The sequence below is a fragment of the Strix aluco genome, chromosome 5 (assembly GCF_031877795.1).
Source record: "Strix aluco isolate bStrAlu1 chromosome 5, bStrAlu1.hap1, whole genome shotgun sequence".
NCBI lineage: Eukaryota > Metazoa > Chordata > Aves > Strigiformes > Strigidae > Strix > Strix aluco.
In genome coordinates this window covers 8921107-8944126 of record NC_133935.1, presented here as the reverse complement: position 1 = coordinate 8944126, position 23020 = coordinate 8921107, and the positions used below count along the sequence as shown (strand labels likewise).

The 23020-nt window shown below is 40.9% G+C and overlaps 1 protein-coding gene across 4 annotated transcripts in view; it reads left to right on the top strand.

Annotated features, from left to right (window-relative positions):
• Positions 1-23020, top strand: part of PRMT8 (protein arginine methyltransferase 8) — a 72361-nt gene that overhangs the window by 21715 nt on the left and 27626 nt on the right. For all 4 annotated transcript variants that reach the window (XM_074825805.1, XM_074825806.1, XM_074825804.1 and 1 more), the window contains 2 exons: positions 16078-16263; positions 19881-20036. In XM_074825805.1, the coding sequence (XP_074681906.1) occupies positions 16078-16263; positions 19881-20036 (342 nt within the window). The remainder of the gene's footprint in view (positions 1-16077; positions 16264-19880; positions 20037-23020) is intronic.

Here is a 23020-nt window from a genome sequence, read left to right as displayed (position 1 = left end):
CCACACAGCTCCTTTAAGGAACTCAGGGAGAAACATTTAATCCACCAGTTGATCCACTCAGCTGTTGACAGCTGCTTATCTGAAACAAAGGCCACCATCTAGGCCCCTTTGTGTTGAGATAAAGTCAGCTTCTTTGCACCAGCTGTGGTTAATCACAACCTGCTATTCCCTGAGTTTTATGGGCACATCACCCTTGCCCATCTCCAGTGGCCTTCATCCATTTTAGGGGCTGATTCAGAGAGTCACATTCCAGCTCTAGGGGTTTAGTCGGTCGCAAGAGGATGCAATACTCTGATTAACCCACACTAAGAGATGGCCCACTCCTTCAAACTCACACAGTGAGATGGACTTAAAATCAACAGAGAGGACAAAAATCTGCCAGCCTGGTTATGATGGGTGATCGAGAGAAAAATCTGTGCTATAACATATTAAGAACCAGTGAGCCACAGCTTCAAAGGAAGTGGCGGGGTGTCTTTGCTCAGTGCAGGGAAACAGACTTTTTTTTGCTAATTAATTGTTAATTGATAAATGAAAGTGCCGAATGTGGGACTTCTATTAAATGGTGGTGCCTGTTTGCTGGTAGTTCTGAAGTGGCGCTGAACTGTGTAAATCGGTTGATTTTCTCTGGCACTTTAGCTCAGGAACTGCTATTTCTCAGTCTTGTTCTCCTTTCTGCCCTCATTTATCCTGCAGAGGTTAAAAAGTAATAATGGATAAACCTGGATACTTCTTAGGCAGAGACCTCCTCTAGAGGTGAACTACATTTGAAACTACACTGAAGTGCAGATCAAAAGCTTGGCTAGGACATGGAGTAGGTGATCAATTGGAAATTTTTTTTCCCCTCCCCCATCCTAAAGTTCAGCAAAGCCTGCAGAATATAATGTCTTTCTAGAACTGTTGTAAAACATGGGAAGCTCAGTGAGAGGGGAAGAGAATGACTGGGATATCAGATGCAAAGTGACTTTCAGGAATCAGTGCATTAGAAATTTGCTAAGCAGAGGAAGGCTTCCACTAAATTTCCTGCTAATTTAAGAAAATAATTTGTACAGATAGAATACTCTGGTTATTTTTGTTAATAATTAGCCTCTAAAAATAGCAGAGCTCTACTTTTTCATGTGAATTTCAGCTTACAGCCTGATACTGAGAAAGGGCCTAAAAATAACTGGGTTTATAGTTGATTAGTGCTTTCTGCTTCTTGTTCCCTGTCACTAGAGAGTCAGTCAAGATGATGATGGGGTGGGGAAGAGGCTGTCCAGCGGTACAGCTACTTCCCCTACAAGAAACACGTCATGAGCCTTGATAATGGGGGCTGTAGCACACCCCACACATTTCTCAGCAGATTTTCATGCACTTGCCAGGGTGAGGTAAAGTAGCTTTAAATTACCAAGTTTTTTTTGTTTCCTTTCCATTTTGTGTCCATCTTGAGTTTCTCATAAGAGGATATATCTCTTGTTAATTATTTGGAAACATGATTCTGTTCAGGCACTTATGCAGCAGCAATGATAGTAGTAACCAATGAGAAAATCACAACGGAAAACTCACTTCTCTGGCTTTGTAGCTTCATAACGCTTTATGCAATGATCTGCAACAAACTCTTCCTCTTCACTGCGTTCAACTTTGATATTTTCAGTACAGGCTCTTATAACTTCTGTTGCTTTTTCTACAACAAGCTGTGCCTTGTGATGTGAGGCGTTTTAAAGTAATCTGGCACATGAATATCTTTCTTCACTTGGAGATGAATAAAAACCATCAGTCACGTTTACATTTCTGCTCACTGCTTGCAGATAACAGTAGCATGTCTTCCCTGGTTTATAGTTGATCACAAAGTGAAAACAACTGGTGACAAAGCTAGGGTTTTGTGCCTCAGAAAATGACCTTGTCCTTAAAAATTTTTTTCCACAAAAAGAGCTGAATTGCCTAGTCATCCTTAAAATACAACTACATACCATCTGTTAATAGGCCCCTAATGTTCTGACTATAGATCCCTGTGCACCATTCATGGCTTCATAGCCATGATGATAAATAGTCTCTAACTCAGAATTTATGTGGAGTTACTTCCTCTTACATGGGTGACCCACCACACATTATGGAGGCTTCTTTTATAGGACCTTGCACACTGAATGTTGGACTCTGCAGAGAAGTAAAAGGGCAGTCTTTTTATTGTCCAGTGCAGTCTATCTCACAGGTGAGCTGTACTGTAGAAAAGAAGGTGACACTGATGAGCCCCCTCTGGTGCACATAGAAGGGATGGGGCCAACAAGAAACAGTGAGAAACCTAGATCCTTCTTCCAGCTAGTCCAACAAGTTTGTGCAAAAGCAGTCCTAGAAAACTGCCTCGTTATTACTGAGCCCCACATCACAGGAGGAAAAGGAACTGAATCATGACTTGCTGAATAACAATATAGGCTTGGAGCTACTCCCAGGGAAACATAGCGTGGAACAATTTCTTCATCCTATTTGACCGCAAAGTGCCAAATCTACCCAGACAGCAAAGAACATTACTCACCAGGAACCTTGAACTATCAGTGTTTATATACACACAGGAAGAACTATTACCCCTGTTCCAGCTACTGCCTCACCGTACCCAGATGCCCTAGAACTAGTGCTTGATTGACAGGACTTGAAGATTCCACTCAGCCAGCCACACATAAATCTGAGGGTTTCCATCCCATCTCAAAAAATGAGGCAAGACTGGTGCTGTTTGACTACTTGTATCGCACAATACAAGGGGGAAGGGAAAGACTAACAGCTGTAGTTTAAGCTGGTGCTGTTCCAGCAATACAACACCTGTGCAGCCTTCTCACTCTGCCATGCCAAACCTGAATGGGAGTTGGAAGTGGCAGTGTGAGTTTGGCTCCTGAACAGCACACCATAGCTGAGTGTTACTTGTTGGTATGGAAGTGCTTGCCCTATCAAGCCAGATGGGACATTAAAATATCAGTATCAGTGCAAGTAGTAAGCATTTAATGTTAGCAATTGTCACTACCAAATGTAGAGGTGACTCTGCAATGAATGCCCAGGAATGAAATTGATATGGTTTATTTTTACATTCCTGGAGCTTGTGACCATTCCTTTAAAATCAGCTGGAAGATCTGATGCATTTTATTAATGCAGAGATAATTCTCCCTGAAAGAGAAATCAGAAATAAAATTACACTAAACTTGGAAAAGCTCTTTATTTCCCAGAGCCTATAGCCTAATCAAATGGAAAATTCTTCTATCAGCTTTTCCTCTTTCACCCTCACTTTCAACAACAGACAGACCTCAAACCTTCCCTCTGAACTACCACAAAGGCTAAGCCTCTAATAGCCCAGTCAGAACAACAGGCTGTTTCCCCTTCTTATATATCTGTGCAGCTTGATTGCATTTGTTCTTGCTTTTTGTTCTTGTTCTTTGATCTGTCAAAATTCCTGAAAATGAGAAATTTCAGAATGCAAATCTGTTGCAGGAAAACCTACAGCATAGTTTATGCCTACAGCTTTTTTTTCCTGGATAATTAAATGGAAGAGAAGGAAAAGTATTCCATGGTGATCAGTCAATTTAAGTGCTCCCTGGCCTTTAATGGCTATTTTAGGTATTAGGTGCACTTCAAATTTTGATAGAAGTAATACCAATTATATAACATATAGCTGGCAATAACATTCTTAGCTCTCACAGTTGACCTCAGTTTTTAATTTTAAGTTCCCATGACAATATCAGAGTTTCATCCAGTCAACATTGATAGGCTGAGAACCACTCGTTAAGGCACCATGCTGTTTTTCACTACTGTAATGTCTCAGCTTCTACCAAATGAATGAGGAATGATAACATTAAATTAAATTCTCACCTCCTTTAGTCAGAAGAGGAGAGGCCTAAAACAAAAGGAAGGTAGGAAGGATTTTTTATTTCATCATTTGGTTTTATTTGCCTTTCCTGAAGCCTTAAAAGGGATGGAATGCCCCAGTGGAAAGCAGGAACTTGCTGTGTTACCATGTCAGATGTAGCTGTAAATCTGTATGAGACCAGAAGCTGCAACCTGCAAGAGCCGCTGGCCTTGTGAGGCTGCTGATTGCAGTTTGTGCTGCTCTGTGAACTACACACTGGAGTTAATTTTTTTTATTAACTTTTAGTGGATGTTGGAACAGGAGAAAGGCTGCTGTAACATACAGCAACCAAAGAGCCCAACTTCATAGCAAGGCACCAAATTCAGAGGAGCTCTATTAGAAAGCCTGCTGTTCCTAACTTCTGATACATGGTACTGAGCCAGAAAAAGGCTGAGAAGTCTGGGATGTCTCTCAGAAACACTGTAGCCATGATGGTCTAGCCTTTATTTCTCAGCCTGTCAGATTTACTTACAGGTGTCTATCTTGTGTCAAAATAACCGGTGTGCTTGAGTATATCCATCTCTTCCATTCCCGATTACACTGAAGAATGGAAACACAACCACAGAACATCTAGTCACAGCTTGCCTCCTTCATGACTTTTGAAATTCTCCTCTATTTAATTCTCCACCTTTCAGATTCTTGACTCGTGACAGAGACCATTACACTGTCACAAATCCATATGCTGTATATGTGGAGGCAACCGCATGGTTATATGTGGAAATTCACTACCAGATTATTGATTGCAGTAACTTAGTCTCTACCCCATCAAATGAGGAATGAATTTAGACATCTGCCAGATGTGCTTCACTTTTAGTATTATTCACCAGAGGGCAACAGTTTTAAAGCATGATTCCCCACTGAGCTGAAGCTGCAAAACTCTCTTGACTTCAACAGAAGCAGGTTTGAGACTTTAGCCAGCACTTGAGAAACTCCTCACCGTGCAACTTAGCTCACTCCTCATGAGGCTTAAGGGGCTTCAAACAAACAGATGGGCAGCAGAGTCTAATGATAGACTGTGTGAGCCAGCACAAGCAGGACACAGGAACAACCACAAAAGCACGGATGAAATGCAAAGAGCAAATTTATTCTCATTACCTTGCGACCTGGGGAATCTGCACAGCAACACCCAGGCAGAGGCACGCAAGCGGGGACACAGGCACTGCAGAGCTCAGTCCTTGCTAGCCAGAAAGAGGAGAAGAAAGAAAAGATCTCAAACCTGCTGCTTTCACCTGTATCAGGGATTTTTGCAGGCGTATTTTTCCACTGTGCTTTGATCTTTCCCACATCAGGGCAGGAATCTCAGGGATGTTCGATAAGGTGCCTCTGAGTCTCTCACAGGCCTGTGTTATCTAAACACAGACATTCTACCCATCAAGCACACAGAGCTAAACAACGATTAGTGTGATATATATATATATATATGTATGTGTTTTTTGGCACCCCAGCTGCAAGTTACTCGAGTGTGTTTACAATCCTCCTGCCAATCTTCCATTGTATTTCCACATTGCACCCCCTTGCTTAAGCGACCACTCTTGCTGGGGCTGGTAAAGCTGCTTTTGATCAGGCATCCCATTCATCCTGTCAGAGAATTGAAGAACTCAGTCAGCCAGGCACCATCATTAGATTGTTTCACTTGATGCATTTAGTCCTGGGGATGCTGAATGTCATCCTCTACACTGGCTGATCCATCAGTGATGTTGAAACAACACATGCCTTCAAAATTGAGGCAGTGTTTGTGTTGTGGAAGGAGGAAATGGTCCACTGTCAATCAATTTGGTGATGTTCATTGGCATACATCCATTAGCTACTCAGGAAAAATAGCAATGAGAAACATTAATATCAAAATCACTTAGCAGAGTATAATTTTGTAACACAGCTACTGGGGTTAGCCTGCCAGTGAAACACATTGTCAAAAGATCTGTAGTTATTAGTCTTCCCTTAATATAAAAGGCAGATGAGTCAGTTACAGTAAAGGCCAACCAAATCTAAGCATGTGCATGCTGATCTTGTAGAAATGTGTCTAAGGTGTGTGCTTGTAGTATAAGACTATAAAGCATGACAAGCCAACCTGTGATAGGGGAGGAAAACAGGAGTGTCATCTCCTTCCAGTAATACATATGCCATTGCTCCATCTCCTTCAGTTAACATTACTCTGGGTTTAATAACCTGATGTGGGAGGATTGTCCACACAGATTGGAGAGCTATTGATTGAGCTTTTCCAGATTGAACTTCAATTCAATGTTGGGTTTGTGACACCATTAACACCATTTTCCTCTAGATAAGGCACAGGTATTCATCGAAGATACCTGAAATGCAAGAACTCAAGAATCTGATATCAATAAAGGATGTAAAATAAGAGAAGTTTAGAGTACAAAACCATACAGTATTCTCAGGAGGTAATATATGAATCTTCACATCTAGGCTAATAGGTTCTTTCTGATTTTTTGGCCCAGTCATCTGCCACAATCCTCACCAGACTGTATCATCTGGAATTGTTACTTATAATTCAAAAGGATGTCCTCGCCTAGAAGTGTATAATTGTGCATGCTCAATCAAAAAATTTTTGCAGGCATCAAAGGCTTCTTGTTATTGCTTGGTCCACTGCCAAACAAACTTTTTAGTTAATCTCTTCAGAGGGTGCATTAATTCCGCCAGATATGGGGTAAAAGTTCTCCAATACCCCAAAAGACACAAAAAATTCTGTGTTTTACTGTGATTGGCACAGGAAATTGCTGGACTGTTTGCTGTACCTTATTTGGTATTTCTCTAATCTGTCCATACCAAACTATTCTCCAGAATTTACTAGGGCCCTGTATTTTCTTTGGATTAATTGCCCAGCCTCAGTCCTGTAAATGCACTTTTAGCAATGCAACAGCCACTTTGATTTCTTGTTGTGATTCTGACATATTCAGTAAATCATCAATAAAATGGTAAACAGCCACGGTACCAGGCCATAGTGCCACATCAGCTGCTATCATTTGGTGGCAAAACGAGGGGCTGTGTTTGTATCCCTGGGGCAAGACTTGGAAATTATATCGCTTTTGTTGCCAGATAAAGGCAAACCAGTCGTGGTTTTCTGAAGCAATAGATATTGAAAAGAAAGCATTAGCAAGGTCTGTCACCACCTTCCAGGGTTGTAAGTTTTTGCTGATTTTTTTTCAATAAGAGTAACCATGTCTGGTACCATAACTGCAAGCAGGGGGAATGACTTTATTCAGTTCTCTATAATCTACAGTCATTCACCAAGTGCTGTCTTGTTTATGAACAGGCCAAATAGTATTATTAAAAGCAGTCATAATTTCCCTAACAATTCCCACTTGTTGAAGTGCCTGAATGGTTTGAGTGATTTTGTCCTCCCCCCAGAATATGATATTGTTTTACAATTACCACTTCGGCAGGCATGGGCAGCACAACGGGATCCCACTTCAGGAATCCTCACAGGACGGTTATAGATTGAATAGCAAATCCTGCTTGTGAAGTCCTGAAGCAGAAATGACCATTTAAAGTTTCAACTGTTCCTCCTGCCAACAGATCCACACCCAAGACATGTTCTTTAATTGGGGCAATTAACACCTTCGGAGGACAGGAGTCAGATTGCCCCCAATCCCCAGATCTGTCATGTGGCTTCTTTATTACCAATATTACTATGTAATACAGTAACCTCAGCTCCTGTATCTGCCAGAGTTAATAGATTTAAAATCCCCCCAGATCACCACTTTATAGGGTGTTGATCCCCCTCACAGTAAGAGGCTTCAGTAGCAGCACTTTTGGGGGACCTGCCGAACCTTAATTTGTACTTTTTTGGTGTTTGCCAGATCTATCTTGCCTTGAGGTGGCAGGCAGGGTGGAGGGCAGGTGCGGAGTTGTGGTTAGGCTAGGGCTGGTTGGCTTTTTTGCATAAACGCTAACTTTTGCTGTCAGTGAAACATTTGTGATGTCGTGGTCCCATCTATTTCAGATTGTGGGATACCAGCTCATCCAAGATCAGTCCACATTTGTTTCCTTGTCACCCATGCTGTGGATCCTTTCGGTTTTACCAACTTTCCTTTATTCACCACCCAAACAGATGGCCCCAAAATTAAAGCCCCAATTTCCCTCACGGTAGCTTCTGGGGTGCGTACATTACCCATAGCATTTGTCACTGCTGCTATAATCAAGGGTTTTAGTGAGACAGGTGCCTCTCTCAAAAACTGCTTTTTGATATTTCTTGTTACTGCTACCCTATCTGAATTAAATTCACACTCAGTCTCGGAGTCTGAGCTTTCACTCTGAATATTTCCATCCCATTCCTTAGGATCCTGTGACCATTTGTGGTGAAAGTATGGACTTGGGAAATTGAAACTTATTTTTCCCATATTTGTCCCTTTGTTTATTAGTGATATGTGCTACCAACTGCTCTACATTATCTTGCAGCTCACAGCACCACTCTGCTTGAACAGTAATTACTTCTTGCGTGATCACCTTTGCATCTTGTAAAGTCCCAATTTCCTTTTCCAGTTCTCTCACTTTACTCTGTAGTGCAACAACTTCATGGCGAAGAGCTCTAAGACCAGTAACTAACAACCATCCCAATCTCCCCGCTAACTTGCAAGAAGAATCCAGTGCTGCTTTCCATGGCAATCCGCATATAGCCATTGCAATTGTCTGGGGAGTAACCACCACCTTGTTTATTTTAGGCCAGGCTTCCAGCAGAGCCACTTTAGCCAGAATAGCAGCCACAGGGGTCCATTTCTCAGTACTGGACCATCCTGGAACAAAGGGAGTCACGGTCATGGCCTCCCCAGTCCTCGACTTCTTTTTCAGCCATGGCATGTCTGTTCCTGGATCCTGCCAACTATGCCAAATGTGAGAGCTGGTGCAATCAGGACACAGGAACTAGCACAAAACCACAGATGAAATGCAAAGAGCAAATTTATTCTTGTTGCCTTGTGACCTGGGGGATCTGCACAGCAATACCCAGGCAGAGGCACGCAAGCGGGGACACAGGCACTGCAGATCTTGGTGCTTGCTAGCCAGAAAGAGGAGAAGAAAGAAAAGATCTCAAACCTGCTGCTTTCACCTGTATCAGGGATTTTTGCAGGTGTATTTTTCCACTGTGCTTTGATCTTTCCCACATCAGGGCAGGAATCTCAGGGATGTTCGATAAGGTGCCTCTGAGTCTCTCACAGGCCTGTGTTATCTAAACACAGACATTCTACCCATCAAGCACAGAGCTAAACAATTAGTGCAATAAATGTGTTTTTCAGCACCGCAGCTGCAAGTCACTTGAGCATGTGTACAGCCCTCATCACTAATCTTCTGTTGTATTCCCACATAGACCATCTGCTCTACACAGCAAGAGTATAGGTGAAAACACGGCATTTCTCCAGCTGTTCCTGTAAGAGCAGTCTTGTATAACCAAGAAGGTGTTGCAGTTGAGTCTGTGGCGTTAAAACTATATATAAATATATATATATATTTATATATATATAAATATATATATATATTTATATATATATAAAATATATATATATAAATCTAACAATAATAGACATTAGGTCTATCATATGCCAAAGATAATCAAAATGCAAACTTTTCCTAAAGAAAAGTACCTCTCAGCACTTTTAAACTAATGCTTTTTTATCCTTTCATTAGGTACTTTGCAAAGAGTATATTTCAGTTAATAGCAATACATTTCTCTCGTATTTCCTTCCATTTTATGCTGAACTAGGATTGATCATGCCCTGCCCTGGACCTTCTACTCTACATGCATAGCAAGATCTCCATCTTTATAAAAAGGAACACAACTTCAATTAAACATCAACATCCATAACTACAGTTTGCCACCTGTTTTTTGCTGCTGTACCCAAGCTGCACTGTAATGTGCCGTAAGCAGTCAAGAGGGCAGGTTGGATGAAGAGCATTTTTATCACCTGCACTGGCACACAGGATGGTCTAGAACTGCTCAGACTTTTATCACTCCCATCTTTACATTCTTGTCATCTCATTTCCTATCATTTCAGTCCAATTCTGTTGACACCCGAGCCTTCTGTCGTATCTTCTCCTTCTCATCCCTGAGGGGGAAGGAGTGAGCGGCTGCATGGTGCTCAGTTACCCTCTGGGCTCAAACCACAACAAACTTTCAAACAACAAGCAACAGATTTGCAAACCTCTGTGATCTTTGCATTCCGTCTTGCTGCTCAGTGTTATTTCTGCTACAACCTAAGTATGCCAGCCATGCCTTTATCATACTGAAGACCTGCTTGCATCTTTGACTTTTTGAGGATTTGGACACGTAGTGTATAATCAAGTTCCTTGTATGACTGCTTAGTCTCAGTTGTTCTGGACAGAAGCTTTGTTCTAAAGCAAACAATAGAGCCTTGGATTTCAAAATGTGCCTCAGTGTTTTCACACTATTTTTACTATCACCATTACATTAGGGCTAACATGTAGCAATTGTAATGTACTCTAAGCTATACTTGTCTGTAAAGGACAATGAATTTCCTGTTGATAATTAAATGGACAAATTTGTCTATGACAGGTTGATCTGGCATTTCAGACACTCCATGAAGAGTTCAGAGCTGCTCTTTACTTTGAAGTGGCTGAAAAAGGAACAGCTTCAAAGCAAGCAGTTTTAAGAATCAGTTCTCTCTCCCAATTTTCTTACAGTCTGGCTAGATTTGCAGTTTTAGAGTTTAGAGAGATTTGCAGTTGCATTGAACTCATAGTTATCTGCAATTTAAAAGAAACTGAGCCTAATTTTTATCAAGCAGAAAGTAGATTTATAGGTGCTGAGGAACTGGCTATTTCATCCTGATTTTGAGAAATATCACAACATAAAGCCTCCACTAAGAAAAACAAAATCCACAATGAGAGGCAAAATTTCTTACTGGTCTTTGAAGACCCTACTTCCTAAAAACATGTACCTAATGCAGACATACATAATGTCCTTGTTTCCAAGCAGTAAATGCCTGTCCGCAGTTGAATGTTTGTCTCATCTAGTCTCTTTGGAACCCCTTGATTTCTGGCCATTTTACGCTCCTTGTGAACTTCATGTCCTTAGCGTAAAAAGGTTTTTCAGCATAAAAAGGTTTTTCCATGAGTAGGGAAGCTAGTGAAACCTTGTTTCCTGCAAGTATGTGCTCTTTATCCCCTCATCTCCCATCTTAGTTCTGAGTTCTGCCTAGACTTCTTCCTACATCTTCATTACTGATCATACAGTATAGTTAGTCTGGAGACTATACATTACATATGTAACACAAGCTTAATAAACCTAGAGCCAGCAGAAAGAATGACAACTGAAATCTGGCTGCTTCAATTTCAGTGGATCATCAAATTGGCTATCCTTCTACCTAATTTCTGATTTTCAAGAAATGTATAGAATACAAATATGTTCAATATTTCCACTCTTCTTTCAAGTTAGACTGGGTTGCTAAAAGCTCAAAAGTTATAAGTGGGAGACAGAGACAAGATACTGTGGCAGCTTCATTTCCTCAGAAAATCAGATTAAAACTTCTCTTCTCAGATAATGGACCAGATTCTTTGCTCAATCCAAAGATCACTTAAGATATTCTCCCACAAATCTGGGACAAAGACTTATTTCAAAACGATATGAGATAAAGGACTCAATAGAGGTTTCAGCCTGTACCATTGTGTAATGATTCCAAGAAGCTGTTGTGGAAGTAAGCCTAAATTTTGGCAGGAGGATACCAAATACCTCTTATGTTTGGCTATGCCTTTATATCTGCAACAGGAAGAAGCTGTATTGTTGGAACTGCTATGGTGACTGCATATCAGGTGATAATCTCTTGCATCCTAAAGGTGTTTATTATTAAATTCAGACTAATGAAAATGGTGCTAGGCACGTTCTATTCTAGTAGTTCTGACACAGAAAGCTGTCTGGCCCAAGAAGTAAGTATAATCAATGATACGATAAAACCATTTGTTTAAAAAGAAGAGAATGCTGAAACTGAATCATATTAAACTGTAATTCCATTCTTAATGAGTGTAGATTCTTAGTGAAAGGGTAGGATTTCCAGACAGAAGATACTGTTAACCTCTTCAGTGCCATAAAAATGTCTTAAATAACTAAGAATTTGTCAAGGAGAAAACACTGCAGCTTGAACAACAGTTCTACCAGGACTGGAATTTTAACCTCCAGCCCTGTGTCTCCATAGTAATATCAAGAAATGAACATTGAAATTCAAGTTTATTTTTACTCTACACACCTCAGCTTTTGTCACAAACCACCTAAAAAGTGAGTTGTGCATATTTCACCATCTTGCCTCTCTGTAGTCAGATGGATATATCTAAAAGACTCACATTTGAATACCCTGTTCTCTTTTGTATTATGGGAATTGTACATCCAGATAGCCTCATAAGTCCATGTTGAATTAGGTCCAGTTTTCAAGAAAGAAGAATTTCAGCAGTTTCCATTGATGCACATGGGCAGCTCCACATATCTGAGAGTCACATCCGTCACTGAAGTGCTTATATGTGTTTTAGAAACCTACGTCAAGATGTTCAGATGTGAGATTTTGAGAAATGAATGAGCATTATGAATCTTTCCTTCTGTAAGAATTCAGAGCTTTTAAAAAAAGCAGTCCTGATGCATCTGTAATCTACCAACCCTGTCCACAAAGAAAGAGGAAAGAAACTTTATGTAAGTTTTAGAAGTAGGAATGCATTTCCTTAATTTCCTTTGACTTACATGTTGAAATGGTACAGAGCAGCAGGACCTAAGTCCCATAGCAATGGTAGTAAAAGATTGCTTCTCAGATCCTTCAGACCCTCCACCTCTATCTGGGAATGGGAAATGGGAAATGGAAAAATAGAGGGCTGCATGTTTAGCACAGTGATGAATGGATTCTGAGGCAGCTGCTTGCATTCTTTCAAACTTCATCTGCATTAGTAGAGGCTAGTGTTCTGGAACAGTGTGCAGCTGGCAGGAATCCATATTTGTAATAAACATGGTTTATTCAGCTAGTATTTGTTTTCATTTGTGTGAGGTTTGCCCCCAACCCAGATGCTTTCCTTTTTCAGGAGTTATTCTTTCTGACAGGTAGGGTGTATATATATGCTAAGCTTGTGAATCATATCAAGGATTCTTTTCAGTTCTGGAAAGAATACAGGAAGCTGTCTTTCCTTGATACCTTTTCTCTTGGAGGCATGTTTTCTCCTAAAGCAGTTATACCACATCCCTAAAAGCTCAGTTGTTTCTAGTTTAGCAGAGCTGTACACCTGAAGACTTTATTGTTTCTGATACAAATAATAACTTTCACTACATTTCTTTGTTTTGTAATTGGTCACTGTGTTTATATGTTTTCCCCAGGTATTTGTTGTCATAGGACATGAGTTACTCTTGACTGAAATTGTTCACAGTTCCTATAGCAAATCTATGACAGAGGGATTTCCTGAGCCCCACTCACAAAATCATTCTTGTAATTTTGACCTTGCCTTGGAGTTTCAGAATTACAGTGCTACACGAAGAAATTATACCAATGGGTATTACAGATGCTGCAAAAAATTACGGGTCTGTGTTGTGTTAATATGCCTAAAACAGAAACAAAGCAGCTGATTAAAGGTCCCTGTGACAGAGTGCTGCTGCCTGAGAAGATCACCACCCCTATCTGGTTTTCTGCTACCCTTCTGCATGAGGCTATGATACCCATAGCACAGGATGGACAATGCATGACGTAATGATATTCACAGCCTAATGTTGTCACATAACCCACCATCAACACATTTTACCACGGGCTGCTTGGCTACAAGCTAAGACAGCTGAGAAGCAGACCTAATAGGCTTCTACTTTTTCCATTAGATGGGATATATATTCTCTGACAGAGATGTAGATGGACTGTTGAAAGCAGTAAGTCTTCAGGTACTTTAGATAAACCTGAAAAGTACCGTGAGTCAAAGGTCTAATACTGCCTCAGTAGCTTAATAAAAGTTATCTTGCCACTCCTTGGCTGTAGCAGAATTCAGCTGTCTTGCAGACTATGAGATAACAATATTAATTCCTTTACAGCAAACAAAATAATTCAGACAACTTTCCTAGCCTGAGTTGCTGAATTTACTTTCATTCTGTATCTTCAGTCAGAATAAGCCTTGTTCTCATAACCCCACCTAGACAAATTCCATGCAGCCAGGAGCAGAACTGATAGTGCCCAAGACCCAGACAGAAGATTCACCTTCAAGACTAGTCTCTTTTCCCGTAGAAGATGCTTTCTATTGTACAGCAAAGACATCTGAATTTGTAGTTTGACAGCAATAGAAATGCTAATACCCCTTTGGTTTCACTTACAAAAACTGACGGACCTTTCTCCAGTAGGTAGCTTTGGAGCAGTTGCCTGTGATGTACTATCTTGTGTCTGAACACCTTCTTAGGGAATGAAGAGTTCAGTGACTGTTATATTTACATATTTTGCTTGTAAAATGATGCAGAGGGCAAGATTTAGGAGAAAAGACCTTACAGAGTTCATATTAAATTAAAACAAAATTCTGAACATCTGCAGTTTAAATCTTTGTAATCCAGCAGACAAATACAGAAAGGACTACAGGGCAAGGTAACTGCAAAAATTTGATAGTGTGTACACCAATGGAGAAAAGTGTTGGGATATAACCTCAAGGATGTAATTAAAAGCATCGGGATTAAATTTGGAAGGGCTAAATATTACAAGCAACACCTTGACAGAATGAGCTGTCAAGATGTTGCTTGCAATGAACAGGCAGTGAAATAGTCTCTTAAGAAGAATTACTGCAGATGGACATTTTAAAACTAGACAGGACAGAAATACAAATACCAATTGGGAATAATTGTATTCTGTGTGGGAGGTGAACTGGGTGAGGTGATAAAGTAAAAAATGTCAGAAATAGAAAAGACGTATGAGTAAAGCATTTCTGGGTCTTTGGGGATGAAAGGTGCTACAGGATATAAACCACTAGTATTCATTTTTCACAGACCGACCAAAGAAACCATCAAAAGATGACACATTTAAATCTCCAAATGAACAAGGGAAAAATATGTGTGGGGTTTTTTTAATACTGAAGTAAACTGAACTAGGCTAATTGATGCTATTCAGAGAGAGTACAAGGGATTAATGTCTGGCAGTATCAAGCTATAGAGGATAGAGTGAACTTTATGAAAGTATCTAGGAGAGGCGCACTGGGTCCCAGTGGTCCCCACTGGGAAACTACTCAATCTGAAGATAAAAAAAAGCACAAGAGGAGTTGACATATTTTAAAAAGGATTGACCTTCTTAATAGATGAAGTTGTTGACCCATAATTTGCAGGTGACTTACTGCATATGTGAAGCCTTAGCATCTTGCTTATTCTTTCTCGGTTTTCAGGGTTTTGCTTCATGTTAAGGATGAAAGCTGTAGATGTGCTTATGGACCAGACCATGGTCTGTGTCTCATGTTTGTGAAACATTCTATCTTGTGTCTTAGATACTACAGGTATCAAATCTGAGTCAAGGGGGTGTGATCATTCTGGCTCTATTGAAATTTTGGTGTTGGAGATGCAATATGCAGGGAAAAATGAAGAGCAGTGGGCCAGGGGGTGTTGATAACACACAACTCCTGCATCTCCCAATAACAGGAAATGAAATTAAGGGATCACATATCCCACACAGCTCCCTACAGTGCTTTCTGGACATGCTGAGAGAGTTTCAGATAGTCTCAGGGACTTTCAGATATTGTGACCATTCTGAGACCTACCTCATCAATACACCCAGATACATTACCTGACAATTAAGAATAGATTGTGCATCCTGTCCTTGTTGGCAACACTGTGTTCAAAATCCTTTGATTATGAGCTCTTCTTTGCAGGGGAACTATTTATTTATTACAACTTACCTCTCACAAAGCTGTGGCAGTTTGACAGAAAAAGACACTAAAAGAGAAAACCTAGCTCTTAACTGCCTTGCGTCACTGTTTGAGTTACCCACTTCAGCCAACACCATTAATTTGCCCTTACTTCACACTGTAGGTATCTGCAGAGGATGTAGGTATCTGCAGAGGAACATCAAGGAAAAAGTCATTAAGGAATTTTTCTAAGACAGAGTAAGTAAGTTAAAGAGCCAGGTACAGAAGGCAACCTAAATTTCACTGATGAAACCCCAGGAGTCTTCAGTCTTACTATCTCCTAGCTAGTTACAATAATATCACTATGCTAGACATAGAGAGAAGTGTTTTCTTTTAATGAGGCCTCTTAACAATATTCCATGTTTTCCTAGGTTTGCCCCATCCCATCCCAGCCTCCTCAGCCTACTGTTGTTCCAAAGCCAGTTCAATCTGTCATACATGTCCCATTGCAACCAAGCTGCCCGGGCAGAGGCAAGATGGCAAAGCTCATCAATCCAGAAGAGATGACGTCCAGGGATTATTACTTTGATTCCTATGCTCACTTTGGAATTCATGAGGTAATATTTATTTTTATTTCAGCAATTAAATAATAATAATAATAATAATAATAATAAGAAGAAGAAGAAGAAGTATGATGATGATGTTTTCTTTGACCTATTAGTTATTTATCCCCCTCCCACTTGTTCATGATTATATTCCTCCACCTTTCCTCAGAAGATTGTATAATCTGGTTAAGTGCCAAAGATATCACCCACTCCTCTAGAGACCTGTGCTCAAATCCTCTGTCCCACTTAGATTCTTATGTATGAATTCTCCACAGAGCTCACAGAGTGGTGATCTTCATGAGTGCATCAGTTTTGTGCATTTATGAGGGCTGCAAACAACCCAGCCACACACATGGAAACTACCTTATTGCTGTTAGGTCTTTTGTACTCTTACATATTTGAGCACAGATGCCAACGGAACAGCTACTTAACTGACATGAGAAGCCAAGTGATTTCTTGACTCCTGGCATTGTTACTTGAATGCATGGGCTGCATTAATGGAAATATATAGTCCAATAGCCTCCAGCAAATACAATCCTGGAAGGAATTAAAAATACACAGTGGACCATATTCATCACCAAAAAGTTGAGTGTAGAACAATTCTAAAGGAAACACTAATATCTTACGTTTACGTGACCCAAGAGGATGGGATCTTAAAGAGTAGGATGCTAAAAGGCCAGCCATGTGAAATCAGTGGCACTTTCACAGAAAACTACGTTACAAACAGTGTATTTCCATTAATCTAGTAATTGTTTGTGGGGTATATACAGAAACAGAAGATTTCTGTCTGCCAATTACATCTTGCCAGTGTAGCATTCAGAAATTCAATCCAAGAATGGAAGAAGGTAGAGGAACAATTGAGTGGGAAAGAGACCTAAGAGAAATATTGAAAACACATCAGAGAACTCAAGTCAGCTTGAGCTCCTGATGGAAGGATACAGCTCTGTAGGTCTCAGGGCCTCTTGGTGAGACTGGGTAGTGGGAGCTTGCCTCCTTGCCTGCAGGAGGTGTGCACTGGTAGAGGATCTGTGTCAACAAGTAAAGGAGCTGCTAGAGGAGTGTGGCAGACACTGCAGCATCAGGGACATGAGGAAGAGACCAACTGGATTTTCTTCAAGATCCTGAAGGTACAAGAGCCTAAATCCCCAACTGTACTGAAAGGAGGGGCAGTTGGAGTCTCTACTTATTAGATTTGGACGTGGAGACTCTTCTGATGGTGAAGGCCAGAAACTTGTGACTTCTGGCAACAGGAGGAAGGCTCCTGATCCACCTGCAGATCTCCAGCTACAGAAGAGGTTCAGTGCCTTCATTGCAGAGGAGGGGCAGGAAGTTCTGTCTAATGAAGCATCAGAACCAGTTGGCCATGAGCCACACAGAAGCACTGGGAGGAAGCAACAAGTGATAGTAGTGGAAGGCTCTCTCCTGCAGAGACAGAGGCCCCCATCTACTGACCTGACCTACTGTCTAGGCATTTGAATCTGAGACATTGTGGAGAGGCTGCTGACGTTTGTCCAGCCCTTTGACCAGCCTTGGATTACTACTGCTGCTCTTCCACATGAGCACTAATGACACCTGGAGCATATCAAGTATGACTATAGGGATCTTAGGATGATAATCAACAGAAAGGTGTGCCAGATGGTTTTTTGCCTCAGTTCTAACAGTGCAAATAAGGACTTGAGAAGTGCTCCTGCAGGTCCACAACTGGTTGTGCAGCTGGTGTCAATGACAAGTTTTCGGCTCTTATGTCTATGGGACCCTCTTCGAGGATTGAGGTCTGCTAGGAAGAGATGGAATCCACCAGACAAACCAGGCCAGAAGTGTCTTTGCCAACAGGTTGGCCAATCTGGTGAGGAGACCTTTAAGCTAAGAATGATAGAGAAAAGAGATAATGACCCACAGTCCCATGGGGAAGTGGTGGCACTCCCCCACTACCAAAAACCCCCACCACACACACAGACCCAACACAGGCACATTGCTGGCTCATGTTCATACTGTTGTCCACCAGGTTCCCAAGGTCATTTTTGGCAAACACTGCTTTCCAAAAAGCCAGTCCTCAGCCTGTACTAGTGCATGAGATTATTCCTCCCTATGTGTAAGACTTTGCATTTCCCTTTGTTGCCTTTCTTGAGATTCCTGTCAGTTCTTTCTTAAGCTTGTTGAAGTCCCTCTGATTTGCAGCACAACCATCTGGTGAATCAACCACTCCTCCAAGTTTTCTACAAGCTGCAACTTGCTGAGACTGCACTCTGTCCCATCATCCAGGTTATTATTGAAGGTATCCAATATTATTGGCACCAGTACTGACTCCTGGGGGGACATGACTAGTAACTGGCCTCCAGATGGACTTTGTGCTGCTGATCACAACATTTTGAAGGCAGCAGCTCAGTCAGTTTTCAATCCACTGTCCATTTATGAGGTCAGTTTTTCAGTGAGGATGTTATGAGAAACAGCTAAAATCAAGATAAACAAGCATCCACTCCTCTTCCCTTATCCGTTATTTCACCATAGAAAGCTATCAGTTGGTCATCTCCAGATCCATGCTGAACACTTCTAATCACCTTCTTGTCCTTAATATGTTTGGAATGAGTTTCCATGAGGGTGTGCTCCATCATCTTTCCAGTGTTGTTGGACTGTTCCTCTGCGTCTTTCTTTGCCTTATACCAAACCATGCTTTATGATGATAAAAATAGCCTTTTATTCATCTACAGTTATTGAGTACATATAGTCTTTTGCCAAGACAGGTAAGTGAGCAAGTCATGTATGTAACAATCCAGCTCACTAGTGCTTCAGACTGCTGGGCAGTGAACTGATTCTTTTTATCCTGAAACTCAAAAACTCATTTGCCTACTTGCTTAAACTTTGAAATGATGAGAGTAGTGTAAGCAAAAGTTCAGCCTTCTAGACCCAACAGAAACATTCTGAGAAAATTAAAGTGTGTATCGAATGGCCTACCCTTCTCTTAAAAATAGCACTTGGATCTTGATCTCACTGCTCTTTATTGATATAGTTTGACTGATACATGCACACTTGAGAGCAAGTCAGTGGAATGAAATGCATTTACTGGTGCTATCGATGAAGCAAAAATCAGCACCTAACAATGAAAACGCAAAATAGTGACATCATGGTCTAGGTTATACTTTAATATCTTCTGGAAATTGGTTATATAAATGAGTGAACAGAAGAGCAGTAAGGGAGTACTATAGAGCACAGTACCTCTAAGCTCTACTATGGACTTCCTGCATCAGTTTGGGCAAGGCTACCAAGACTGCTGTCTTATAATGGTTTGTGGAACGTTTTCTTTTGTGTTCAAAGAGGAACCTCAGAAAGTCCCTCCACTGACACTCTAGGCTGTGTAAAATTTAGGAGAAAAGGAACGCTTTGATTTCTGTATGGCTTTTGTCTATGCCCAAAGCAGTGGTTCGATCACATTCCGGTTGTCAGTTGTAACAGTGAAGTAATATTTAGAGGAATAACATCGTACAAAGGACATCATGCTGCTTCTTAGTCCTTCAGGTTGCTTCTTTAAGCATAATAATGCTTAAACTGTAGTAAGGGAATGCATTCAGCAGCAGTGTTGAATGTGTATAAGCACTTCAAATAATAATGCAATGCTTTTTTTGTCATCACAGGAAATGTTAAAGGACGAAGTGCGCACATTAACCTATAGAAACTCAATGTATCACAATAAGCATGTTTTTAAAGATAAGATTGTCCTTGATGTTGGAAGTGGCACGGGAATCCTCTCCATGTTTGCTGCAAAGGCAGGAGCCAAGAAGGTATATGGGGTAAGAAGACTTTCTGTCATATTTTGAGGTTTTTTGTGGATTTTGCCTGAGAATTTTGGCTTGATGATTTACCTTTTCTTACTTGTCTTGGTTTGAAATTCTTCTCTTCAAGCTCTTGTATGTCTTGATTTACAGTGACTTCAGTGGAGTTCTGTTGCTTTCTATGACTTGCAGTAGTGTGCCTTTTCCAAATCGAGATATAATATATTCTCTTGTGTGGAATCTTTGGTGATCTGGTACATATCCACATTTCTTCTTGGCTGCAAGAGAATGTTAAAGGGACTCACTCCTACTCAGAGGGGTCAAAGGAACTATCTTGCTTTTTTTAAATTCTGAAGTATTCCAAGATTGCAAATTTGTAGTCTTGGAAACAAATTGCTTTAATACAGTTTTCCCTGTACATTACAACTCAATCATGCAAGAAAGCATGTGCATGTTTTCTGTGCCAACAATAACACTTTTCAGAGGCAGAAGGGAATGATTACCTTAAATACATTGAACTTTAGGAGCATGAATGTGCAGTTCTCTGTAGAGAAGTCATTAGAGAGAGCATAGATTTGCTTCCTAAGTATATTCAGAGTTATTTGTACTGACTCTAAAATGACAAATAGAATTTATTTTTGCTTTGGACTTCTGTTTGCCCTGCAGACACAACACAACATAGGAAAGGGGAACTAGATTCTACTTCTCTGTGTACTTCTTTGACAAAATTGTTTACTAAAATTAGTCGGCTACATCTGTGCATTTGAAGACACTGATGTCACCGAGTATCTAAACTGTGCATCTTTATTACTGGTAATGATACACAAAATGCAAGGACTCCTGTTCATTTCTCAGGCTTATATTTTCAAAATCCAACGTCAATTCTGAGTGCCTCATCTGAGTATCAGACTAGAGCATGGAAGTATAGATAGCTGAAATCAGAAGGTGCTGGCAAGAGTTTTGGAGTTTAAGCATGAGACTTAATATACAGAGTTGGCAGCTAGAATGTATGTCTTGTAAACACAATTTATTATCTCAAAGCTCCAGGGAAAATAAACATGTAGCCTTCTCTGATGCAGGAATGCAGGTCTCACGCAAGGATGTTGCAATGCTGTAAAAGTATATACAAAATGATGATGCTGTGCTCCCACCTTCCTATCTCCCAGATCCCTGGCCATATGGTCTTCCTCCCTCCCTTGTGCTGGCACTGGTGCTTATCTGATTCTACAGTGAGCCAGCTCACTGGCAGAAAATTCACCCGGTAAAGGAAAATACTTTTCCACAGGTTTGTTGTTGTGGGGTTTTTTTCTTTGGACTTCTTTACAGTTGAGGCTGTACCTCAGGCATTTGAAAAGCTCAGTGGCACACCAGTGTCAGCTCACCCATGGACTGTTCAGCACTGAAGCTGCGGGGTGTGCTATCTGGGAAACTTAGCTCTCAAAGGAACTCACTTAGGTGTGAAACTCCTCTGCTACAGCCTAAGAGTTTCAACCTTCTTGTCACATGAGCTACCTCACCATGAACCCTGCCACACAGCAAGCTGCAGAGTTGTATTTGTGATGGGAAAGCAGGTATTTCAGAGATCTGGCAGTGGCAATCTTACAATCAAATTCAGACTTTATGCTTCTATTGGCAAAGAGTGCCAATGGAAACTGAGTGTTCCTTTTAAAAAGCAAACTTTTGCCATGAGTTATTAGCTAGAGCTGAGATGTTCCAGTTTCTTCTCTACAGTTAGATGTGATTTTTCAAATAGCATGATGTAGGTAGGAACTGTTGATAAATACGGAGTGTTGGTTTTCTGACTACAGTGCCACTGAAATCACTCTCCTCTTTCTCACTCTTTCCCTTCTTCAGGTTCAAATTCATCCACTACCCTGTCTGGTTCTTCTTATCCCCTCTTACTGTTGGAACTTATTCCTTGCCACTGCCTCAGCCAACTGCTAGGATCATCTCTGGGTATTCAAGAGGTGTAAATCATAGAATCACTGACTCATAGAAAGATTTAGTTTAGAAGACCTCTGGAAATATCTAATCCAACCTCCTCCTCAAAGCAGACTTAAGTTTAAAGCTATATCAGGTTGCTCAAGGCCTTGTCCAGCCCAGTTCGGAAAATCTCCAAGGATGGAGACTCTGAATCCTCTCTCAGCACCTATTCCAGTGCTACAATCAGCAGGAATTTACCTTGCTGCAGCTCCTGATTGCTGACTTTTGTCCTGTCACTGTGCACTTCAGAGAAGAGTTTGATTTTGTTTTCTCCACAAGCCCTTTTTAGATAGTTGAAGATAGCTATTGGATTGGGGGGATCTCTTCTACAAGCTGAACAGAACCAGCCCCCTCAGTTCTTCTTTCTTGATGTGCTCTGACACCTAACCGTTGTGGGAGGATAACCATAAATCGTGCAATGATGTTCATCTAGCTGGGGAGCTGTCGTAAGACATGTAGATATAGGATTGGCATGTGGCGGTTGGTGCTTGGGAGGGGTGAGTGAGGGACAGAAAGTACATTCAATTATCCCTTAAACCCTTGGTTCATCTGCTGCATTTAGTCATACAAAATTCAAGACAATCACTGCAGTAGAACTATCAGAATTCTATGGTATGTTCAGACAAACAGGACAGTGTAGGTAAGAAGGAATTAAACAGATACATAAAATGAAGGCACATGTCACATATTGGCTGATTTGGATAAAAAGGTGGTGATGAGGACACAGCCCAGGGGAGAAGGAAATCTGGGAATGTGGTGACTATTTCAGAAAAAGACCCCAGTAAAAGGGGAGACATTTGTGGCATTAGATTGAAGACTAAGTACAATGAAAGTGGAGATTAATATATGCGCACAGAACTAGATACAACTGAAGAAACTTAAGGGTCCCTCAAGGGTCTGTACTGGGGCCACTGCTGTTTAATAGCTTCATAAATGACATAGATAGTGGTATTGGGTTCACCCTTAGCAAGTTTGCAGATGACACAAAGCTGAGTGGTGCAGTTGATAAGCTTGTGAGA